Source organism: Scyliorhinus canicula, chromosome 28 (assembly GCF_902713615.1).
Source record: "Scyliorhinus canicula chromosome 28, sScyCan1.1, whole genome shotgun sequence".
Lineage (NCBI taxonomy): Eukaryota > Metazoa > Chordata > Chondrichthyes > Carcharhiniformes > Scyliorhinidae > Scyliorhinus > Scyliorhinus canicula.
Window position 1 is genome coordinate 9653096 of NC_052173.1, and position 11178 is coordinate 9664273.

At 45.5% G+C, this 11178-nt stretch overlaps 1 protein-coding gene across 1 annotated transcript in view; it reads left to right on the forward strand.

The window, feature by feature from the left end:
* Positions 1 to 4172, forward strand: part of avil (advillin) — a 67853-nt gene extending 63681 nt beyond the window's left edge. The window contains 1 exon segment of the mRNA XM_038786654.1: positions 1320 to 4172. Coding sequence (XP_038642582.1) covers positions 1320 to 1433 — 114 coding nt within the window. The 3' untranslated portion in view covers positions 1434 to 4172.
* Positions 4173 to 11178: the final 7006 nt, after the last annotated feature.

The following is an 11178-nucleotide window of genomic DNA, read 5'->3' on the forward strand; positions in this document are numbered from 1 at the left end:
GAGAGTCACTCTCTGGTCGATGAAATTGGCCACTAAGAGGCTTGTGAGAGAAACCCAGTATTGGTGCTCCCTCTGATTGTTGCCTCTATTAAGGAGGAGGTGCTTGGCTCTGTCTCTGTCCCAGATCAAGGCCGGGAGCGTAACAGCAAACAAACATAGGGAAACCAATTAAAATCCAACTGGTCCATCCAACTTGGCACATTCAGAAGCTGCATAGCAACCCACTGCCACATGATTTCTTGGCAGAGGTGAAAGAAGCTGATAGAAATCCAAGCCAACTCGGAGGAAATGTCTGTAAAACGCCTCTCCCACCTGTAGGCAATAGAATTCAGGAAATCATATTGGGCGGCACGGTAGCACAGTGGTTAGCACTGTTGCTTCACAGCTCCAGGGACCCGGGTTCGATTCCCGGATGGGTCACTGTCTGTTTAGAGTCTGCACGTTCTCCCCGTGTCTGCGTGGGTTTCCTCCGGGTGCTCCCGTTTCCTCCCACAAGTCCCGAAAGACGTGCTGTTAGGTGAATTGGACATTCTGAATTCTCCCTCTGTGACCCGAACAGGTGCCGGAATGTGGCGACTAGGGGCTTTTCACAGTAACTTCACTGCAGTGTTACTTGTGACAATAAAGATTTTTTTTTTTTTTTAATTATCGACCCGCAAATTTAAAATGGCCGCACTTATTTCTTGCACTGAATGGGCTCCTGCCCTGCCAAAAACAGGGCGATCTCTCTCGTTAGTGTTTACCACAAGAACCAGTATACTGGGGCCTACCGTTCTGTGATGTTGATATTGTAACCCCCTATGCTACATGTTTTCTACAGCTAATATTCTGTACCCATCACACAAAGGGACTGATTTATGTGTGTCCGCACTTGTGACCGAGACCCATGCATTTTCCAGCACTGTGGAGAGGGAACCACTGGCTGTTGTGAATCAGGAATGGCTTGGCCCCAGAGGTGCTGAGGCCAGTAGTAGCATCCCAATTATCACCTTGGCTGGGATCAGCCAATTCATCAAATCAAACAACTACTACATCTGTCCATACATGAAGGAAGTAGTATGTAGAGTTTGCCCTGCAGGAGCCACACGATGCTGATGTGGGAGATGGTGAGGGGCTGTGGAAAACAAATTGAATAATGGAAGGGAAAGAGTGGAGGTGACCATCAATGGTGAAGTCAAATTCAGGTCATGAAAGAACCCAAGAAGATTTGGGTCCTTGAATCTATTCCCACATGCTACAGCAGTGCCACAGAGTTAAAGCTGAGGAGGTTCTAGAAGCGTGGAGAGGATTAAAACTGAACCCATAAACTTCCTTCACAGAACTTCCTGACAGATCAGGATTTCAAAATGCTTTTCGGCCTGTCGAGGGGGATGTTCACTGCACTTCCCAGCTGGAAACAGATAAACTTGAAGAAGTCGAAAGGAATGTTCTAAAAGGTGATGGAGAACTGGATAATGCTTGTGCCACTTCTGCCAATGGTGATTCTGTCTTCTGCCTCAATTACACTTTTTTGCACCAAACCTACCTGTTGTGATAGTTTAGGGAATGTCTCCAAATCACCCTGTCCTTCATCAAAGAAAAACACAAACACCATCTATTGTGCAAAATGATGGCCAGAAACCCAAACAGCCAGTTATGAAAAGGAGTAAACATTACACATCTCCACTTAATTATTTTAAAATTAACGGACCCATGGTGTCACAACAACCACAATGATCATATGGGTGGAGCATAGGCAGAAGATGAGGCCATTCTGTCCATGGGGCATGTTCGGCCATTCTGTTAGCCACAAAAAGAAAATAACTTTAAGTCCAGTTATTGTTTTGATCAATCAGCCACTCTTCCCCAACATTCTCTTCATATCTCACAAATTACTTTATTTCCAGAAGCACGTAAGAAATCATGGAGTGATCATGGAGCACTCATTCCTCAGACCAGACACCACACCACCCATTTAATCTCCTGAACAAAATTCCCAACTATTTATCCCGTTCCACATTCAACCCAACTTCCTGCTAATAAAGCTGTGGCTTGACTTCCTTGGATGTCCCGTTCGATGAGCTATTGTCACCTAGAAGTCAGTAAACAAATACATAGGAGCACCCCATAGAGAGGGAAATAGAGAGGGGGAAAACAAGGTAGTATTTCCCTCTCTGTCCCCACCCTTACGGCCAATGTTATATGTATCTTTGTGACTGTGGCTGTGACGATGCCTGTGCAGCAGATCTTAGGCCTGTCCTCTTGGCTTCAGATGATATACAGCAGAGGAGGGAGGGAGATCTGAGACAGATAGGAGCCAGAAGGATCTTAGAAACACAAGGGATGGAGGTGAGTCAGGCAGGAGACAACTGCAGTCTTTGCAAGTCTAGCCTGATACTGAAGTCAGAATGTTCAAGCGCAGTTGATATGACAAGAGGTATTTGGGATTGCTGAATCACACCTCCTCACCATCTCCATGCCTTGTTACCTCGTCATACTGTCTGCTTCAACCCTCTTCTGGTAACAGCTGGGAAGTATATCGTTACTCTTTGGGCAAAGACAAGGTTTCAGTCCTGCTTCAGTGGGTAGCATTCTTGCCCGAGTCAGAAGGTTGTGAGTTCAAGTCTCTCTCTAAGGATTTGAGCTTGGTCATCCAGGTTGGCACGCAGTGCGGTGCAGGAGTTTCAGATGTGCCTTTCTTCAGATCAGATGTCAAACCTCTCAGTTGGATGTAAAAATATCTCATTGCACTATTTGAAGAAGAGCAAGGGAGTCCTCCCTGGTGTCCTATCCAGTATTCATCCCTCCACCAACATAACTAAAACAGAAAATCTGGTCGTTATCGCAATGCTATTTGTGGGAGCTCCCTGTGCGCAAATTGGCTGCTGCGTTTTCTACAATAGTGACCACACTTTAAAGGTACTCCATTGGCTGTAAGACGCTCTGGAATGTCCTGCGATTATGAAAGACACGACAAAATTGCACGTTCTTCCCAATATCTCCCTGATTTTAGTTTATATCCTTTGTTGTTTGACCTTTTTGCTATTTGTCTCGATGTAATTATAACTTCAGAAAGGTCTAACAGCAGTAATTGATTTTTTAAAAGTTTGGAGAGAGGCGCTGAATCAATTAAATCACAGGATCTTATGGGGAGACGAGGAGAGAAATCGATGGAACACAAATCTTGAGTAGCAACAGAAAGGTTGCCGTCAGTCAGCCTGCCCGCAGATAGCCAGTCAACAGTAAGCTCATAGAAAGTCCGCAAATAGCTTGCACGCAGCCAAACGCATATGCAGTCAGCGCGTAGGCTGTCTTCAGTTACCTAGCCAGCTAGTGAAACCGCAATGTGTCCGCAGTCAGGCAACCACCACCAGCAGCAGAACATGGAGCTCAGATCCACAGGGGGCAGGAGCTGTGCGATCAAGAGTAATGGCAGAACAAGACTAGGTGGCAAAACAGGACTAGGTGCAGTGGTGCCTCATGCTCTTGTTTCTTGAGACTTTCATTGAGAAGCTGATTCGATCACACTTCTGCTCTGGGACCAAATTCAAAGTTTAACAGCCTGCTGGGTTTTCTTTTCTTATGTCTGTTTCTGTCCCAAAGTCTGGTGGGGGGATAATTTCGAAGCATAACTTGGGCCATAGAGAATAATACAAATTCCATTCCAAATCTTGTAAACTTCAATGAAATCACCTTTCCAGAGAAAATAAGCCATTCTTCCTCAACCATCTCACAATGAATTTTGGATACCTGGAAGCAATATCGACCGCTCAGAAGAGAATACTTGCAACCAGGGACTCAAATATAAAGTTTCTTCAATTTGGCTTGTTTTATTTTTAATTAGTTGACAGTGTCTTGCTGTTGTCACAGACCCACTCACCTGAAGCCGTCTGTGTCCCTCAGTCTCTGCAGGAAGTCAGCACCTGTAGTGCATTTAACGTACTCTCCACCTCAATTAATCTCGTAGTGTCTTTGGCGAAAGCAGTTTTATTTGAAGTTCTTTTCCCCAGTAAAACATGAAAACAGCTTGTGCAAGGGAGTATTCTACGATAAAGGACTGTAAAGTGCTTTGTACAGTAATATTCTTGATCTGCACACAATACTCCAGCTGGATGGAGTCTGGCCAATATCTTATGCAGCAACACTGGAGCCTCTTAAGATTTATATTCTAGGGCAGCACGGTGGCACAGTGATTAGCATTGCGGCCTCACGGCGCCGAGGTCCCAGGTTCGATCCCGCCTCTGGGTCACTGTCCGTGTTGAGTTTGCACATTCTCCCTGTGTCTGCGTGGGTCTCACCCCCACAATTCAAAGATGTGCAGGGTAGTGGATTGGCCATGTTAAATTGCCCTTTAATTGGAAAAAAAATGAATTGGGTACTCTAAATTTATATTAAAAAAAGATTTATATTCTATCCCTTGGCCTTTGTAATCCAATTGTGGTTTAATTTGACATTGAGCAGAATGGATGTGGATGGGTTGAGGTTAAAAAAGTGCGCAAATTGCTGCGATTTAAAAAAAAACATTATCTTGCAAAATTCCTGCTCTAAGTACCTCATTTCATGCTGAAGTAACTAGAAATGCACTCAACGCTGGTTCAGTAATGCAGTGACTGGGAACAATATTTCAGAAAGGGTTTCCACTGATACTGTTACTCAAATGGTCACTAATAAAAGTTTTTCAAAGTTGTGTATTGTCTGTGTTCACTTCACTGCAACCTGTCTGAAGTTGAATTTAGTGGTTGGGATTTTTAGCAGAGCTGTGGAGATCTTCAGTCATTGGTTATTAACTTGCGCAAAACACAAGCACAATTAAAAGCGCTAAGAGGGCACGATTGAGGTGTTCGGTTTTGTCTCTTTCTCTCCGCAGCGCAATAAACGATGGGATTTGCTGTCTCGTAATGAACAGCAAAAACGAGTCTCAGCTCTGCCTTTCAGAGAAGAAACACATTGATGACTAAACTATGTTTGAGTGTCGTTGTAGTTCAGTTGGTGCAGAGGCACCTTTATCTCTGCGGTAAGATTGTGGCTTCGAGCCCCACTCTTGGACATGGAATACTCACGTTTCTGTAGGTCTGAGAAGGAAAAACTAAGGTTCACTTTATACATAATTGGTGGTTAAGTGGATAACCTACGCCCAGGGCACTAAATCACACTCACCCATGTTCCTGCTCCTGATTGCTGTCCAATGATTTCCCCCTGGTAGATAATGAACCCATGCAGGTGGCAGAAGAAACAGGATTGGGCTCAGATTCACCCACAGGTTGAATAAACCACCGCTCATTGACTGGGCTGACACACAAGGCATGACCAATTGGGCAAAATATCAGAGTGGCAGCCAGTGCCCTCAGATCCGCATCTCAGTGTGAGCCAGTGCCCTCAAGGCCATACCCCAGTGTGAGCCAGTACCTACAGAACCATATCCCAGTGTGAGCCAGTACCCTCGGGAACTGTCCCCCCAGTGACAGTCAGCACCTTCAGAGCCATAGCCTTCTGAGAATCAGTGTACTCATAATCATACTCCAGTAGGAGATAGATCATCGTCGTGAGAGGAGGCAGCACACCAGAGGCAGGGGGAATGACTTGCGTTGATGAATCAAAACACTAGGATCCCTGTTACATTTGAGCAAATGGGAATAGAACATAGAAAAATACAGCACAGAACAGGCCCTTCGGCCCACAATGTTGTGCCGAACTTTTGTCCTAGATTAAGAACAAATTAATCTATACCCCATCATTCTACCGTACTCCATGTACCTATCCAATAGCCGCTTGAAGGTCCCTAATGTTTCCGACTCAACTACTTCCACAGGCAGTGCATGCCATGCCCCCACTACTCTCTAGGTAAAGAACCGACCTCTGACATCCCCCCCTATATCTTCCACCATTCACCTTAAATTTATGTCCCCTTGTAATGGTTTGTTCCACCCAGGGAAAAAGTCTCTGACTGTCTACTCTATCTATTCCCCTGATCATCTTATAAACCTCTATCAAGACACCCCTCATCCTTCTCCGTTCTAATGAGAAAAGGCCAAGCACCCTCAACCTTTCCTCGTAAGACCTACTCCATTCCGGGCAACATCCTGGTAAATCTCCTTTGCACCTTTTTCCAAAGCTTCCACATCCTTCCTAAAATGAGGTGACCAGAACTGCTCACAGTACTCCAAATGTGGCCTTACCAAGGTTTTGTACAACTGCATCATCACCTCACGGCTCTTAAATTCAATCCCTCTGCTAATGAACGCTAGCACACCATAGGCCTTCTTCACAGCTCTATCCACTTGAGAGGCAACTTTCAAAGATCTATGAACATAGACCCCAAGATCTCTCTGCTCCTCCACATTGCCAAGAACCCTACCGTTAACCCTGTATTCCGCATTCATATTTGTCCTTCCAAAATGGACAACCTCACACTTTTCAGGGTTAAACTCCATCTGCCACTTCTCAGCCCAGCTCTGCATCCTATCTTTGTCTCTTTGCAGCCAACAACAGCCCTCCTCACTATCCACAACTCCACCAATCTTCGTATCGTCTGCAAATTTACTAACCCATCCTTCAACTCCCTCATCCAAGTCGTTAATGAAAATCACAAACAGCAGAGGACCCAGAACTGATCCCTGCGGTACGCCACTGATAACTGGGCTCCAGGCTGAATATTTGCCATCCACCACCACTCTCTGACTTCTATCGGTTAGCCAGTTTGTTATCCAACTGTCCAAATTTCCCACTATCCCATGCCTCCTTACTTTCTGCATGCCTACCATGGGGAACCTTATCAAATGCCTTACTAAAATCCATGTACACCACATCCACTACTTTACCTTCATCCACGTGCTTGGTCACCTCCTCAAAGAATTCAATAAGACTTGTGAAGCAAGACCTACATCACAAATCCGTGCTGACTATCCCTAATCAAGCAGTGTCTTTCCAGACGCTCAGAAATCCTATCCCTCAGTACCCTTTCCATTACTTTGCCTGCCACCGAAGTAAGACTAACTGACCGGTAATTCCCAGGGTTATCCCTATTCCCTTTTTTTAACAGGGGCACGACATTCGCTACTCTCCAATCCCCTGGTACCACCCCTGTTGACAGTGAGGATGAAAAGATCATTGCCAACGGCTCTGAAATTTCATCTCTTGCTTCCCATAGAATCCTTGGATATATCCCATCAGGCCCGGGGGACTTGTCTGTCCTCAAGTTTTTCAAAATGCCCAATACATCTTCCTTCCTAACAAGTATCTCCTCGAGCTTACCAGTCTGTTTCACACTGTCCTCTCCAACAATATGGCCCCTCTCATTCATAAATACTGAAGAAAAGTACTCGTTCAAGACCTCTCCTATCTCTTCAGACTCTATACACAATCTCCCGCTACTGTCCTTGATCGGACCTACCCTCGCTCTAGTCATTCTCATATTTCTCACATATGTGTAAAAGGCCTTGGGGTTTTCCTTGATTCTACCCGCAAAAGATTTTTCATGCCCTCTCTTAGCTCTCCTAATCCCTTTCTTCACTTCCCGCCTGCCTATCTTGTATCCCTCCAGCGCCCTGTCTGAACCTTGTTTCCTCAGCCTTACACAAGTCTCCTTCTTCCTCTTAACAAGACATTGCCTTAAGTTCACCCACCTTATTCCTGATGCTTCTTGCGTTTAATTTTTGCTTTTGCTTCTGTGTGACATCAGTAAGTACAAATACACAAACATAAAAATTAAAAATAAAAAGCAAAGGAAAAGTTCTCCTGTGCTTACCTCCAGCAAAATTATAGATATGGTCTCTTTAATTTCCCCACACGTGAGGCAGCACGGCGGCGCAGTGGTTAGTGCTGCTGCCTCATGGCGCCGAGGTCCCAGGTTTGATTCCGGCTCTGGGTCACTGTCCGTGTGGAGTTTGCACATTCTCCCCGTGTCTGCGTGGGTTTCGCCCCCACAATCCAAAGATGTGCAGGGTAGGTGAATTGGCCATGCTAAATTGCCCACTAATTGGAAAAAAATTAATTGGGTACTCTAAATTTATTTTTAAAATAAAATAATTTCCACACACGTAAGACAACCTCTCACCTCTAAATTGTTGTTTCGCTATCAGATCATAGAATCATAGAATTTACAGTGCAGAAGGAGGCCATTCAGCCCATTGAGTCTGCACCGGCTCTTGGAAAGAGCACCCTACCCAAGACCACACCTTCACCCTATCCCCGTAACCCCACCTGACCCTTTTTTTTACACCAAGGGCAATTTAGCATGGCCAATCCACCTAACCTGCAAGTCTTTGGACTGTGGGAGGAAACCGGAGCACCCAGAGGAAACCCACGCAGACACGGGGAGAACGTGCATTCTCCGCACAGACAGTGACCCAAGCCGGGAATCGAACCTGGGACCCTGGAGCTGTGGGGTAGCAGTGCTAACCACTATGCTACCGTGCTGCCCCATGCCAAGAGAGTATCTGGAGGCAAATGTTTCAAAGGTATATTCTCTCAATATTAATCCTGGCAGTTGCGCAAAAGGGCTGGTGTGATTGTCTACATTTCCTGGTGTGTTACTGGTAGCCTGCGCCTCACCCTGTTAAACCAGGAGGTTGTGGGTTCAAGTTTCATTTCACAGGCCTGAGCACCATAGTCAGGCTGATACTCCCAGTGCAGTACTGAGGGAGTGCTGCAATGTCAGAGATGCGGTCTTTTGGTTGAGACGTTAAACCGAGGTCTCGCCTGACCTTAGTGCAATTAGCTGATACTACCTTTAAGGGGCAATTTAGTGTGGCCAGTCCACCTACCCTGCACATCTTTGGGTTGCGAGGGTGAGACCCACGCAGACACGGGGAGAATGTGCAAACTCCACACGGACAGTGACCCAGGGCCGGGAGGACCTCGGCACTGTGAAGCAACAGTGCTAACCACTGCACCACCGCGCTTGCCCTTGGCTGATACCATCTTTAGTGAAATGGTTCAAGATGAAATAGGGGAAGTTAAGGGGCTTGAAGTGTACAGTTCAGATAAACCGCTAAGAGTTGCAGAAAGGAGATGCAAAGGTAAAACAGATATATCAGAGTGTATTCCGAATTAGAAGCACAGTGTATTCCTGAATGTTATTATCTGAAGGATAATATATTAACGAGAAAGTAGGGGGTTCAAGTGGTACAGCAATGGGCAGAGCTACATCAAATTACAATACCACCTGTGTATAGGAAAGAAATTCTGCGAATAGCGCATGAGATTCCATTCGGGGAAATTAAGGAATAAAGAAAACTCAGTCTAAGATATAGAAACAGGTTTACTGGCCTGGGCTACACAAAGATGTAGTTAGGTTTTGTTGGACATGTCACACATGTCAAGTGATAGGAAAACACAAGCTGTGATAAAATAAGCCCCTATTCCTGTTCCAGTCTTTGAGGGGCCTCTCACGAGAGTTCTGTAGTATGTGTGGGACCCCCCTTCCTAGGACTAAAAATGGGAATCCGTACTTGCTGACAATTATAGATGTGTCCACTAGATGTCCAGAACAATATCGTTAAGAAACATCACAAGAAAAAGAGATGTAGAAGAATTGACCGAATCTTTTACTAGCTATGGATTACCCAAAGAAATATAATCCGATCAAAGTTCATGTGGGGTGTCACGGTGATGCAGTGGTTAGCACTGCTGCCTCACGGCGCCGAGGTCCCAGGTTCGATCCCAGCCTTGGGTCACTGTCCGTGTGGAGTTTGCACATTCTCCCCGTGTCTGTGTGGGTCTCACCCCCACAACCCAAAGATGTGCAGAGTAGGTGGATTGGCCACGCTAAATTGCTCCTTAATTGGAAAAAATAATTGGGTGCTCTAAATTTATAGAAAAAAATTAACTGGACAGTGGAATGCCAAACAACATTCAAAAATCTGAAAATTGTATTCACAACAGTACCAGTTTTAGCAACATCAGATTATGACGAACAGTTTGAACTGGCTGTTGATACAAGTGACGTTGGTGCTGTGTTACTCCTGGAGGACAACGCAGGTATTGAAGAGCCTGTGGGGTATTTTTCAAGAAAGTTAAATAATTATCACAGAAGTATACTACTTGGTTTTGCAATTACAACATTTTGAAGTTTATGTTGCGAACAATACACGGAGACAGGTGTTTATATGGACCATAACCTATGAAAGCAAATTGACTGGGTGGAAGGAACTGGAGCTTTGATATGCCGATTGGCTGTGAACAAATGTTTACCCAAGGCAAGTTGGGAACAATGGGAGATGAAGTGTCAAAAGATAAAGTAGGGATGGAGCTTTCAAAAGATAAGATGGGGTGAATTTCACATTTACATTCTAAAAGGTGAGCTTGTGCAATGAAGACTTCAAAGAAGGTTCATTTAGATTAAGGTCAAAATAAAAACAGTATATCAGACGCAAGTTCACCCTCTGCAAAAGAGCTGTTTTGAGACGACAGCGCATAGCAGGAAGCTGTGTGCACTCGCAACAAGCTGGGCCTGGAGGAATAAAAACTGTTCTGAGAAGCCAGTTGTGGATAGCCAGGCGGCACGGTAGCACAGTTGCTTCACAGATACAGGGACACGGGTTCGATTCCCGGCTTGGGTCACTGTCTGTGAGGAGTCTGCACTTTCTCCCCGTGTCTGCATGGGTTTCCTCCGGGTGCTCCGGTTTCCTCCCACAGTCCAAAGATGTGCAGGTTAGGTGGATTTCTTTTTTAATAAATTTGGAGTACCCAATTCACTTTTTCCAATTAAGGGGCAATTTAGCATGGCCAATCCACCTAGCCTGCACATCTTTGGGTTGTGGGGGCAAAACCCACACAAACACGGAATGTGCAAACTCCACACAGACAGTGACCCAGAGGCGGGATAGAACCTGGGACCTCAGTGCCGTGAGGCAGCAGGGCTAATCCACTGCGCCACCGTGCTGCCCCGCAGGTTAGGTGGATTGGCCATACTAAATTGTCCTTAATGTCCAAAAAGGTTAGGTGTTACGGAGTTACGGGGCTAGGGTGGAAGTCTGGGCTCAAGTGGGGTGGTCTTTCCAAGGGTCAGTCCAGACTTGATGGGCCAAATGGTCCCCTTCTGCACTGTAAATTCTATGTTTTATATATATATATGTCTCCATCTTAAGTCGGAAGCAACCCAAAAAGATAAACAGAAAATGCTGGACAATCTCATCAGGTCTGACAGCATCCGTGGAGAGAGTGAAGGTTGGATGACTCTCTGTCAAGGGGAGTCTTCCG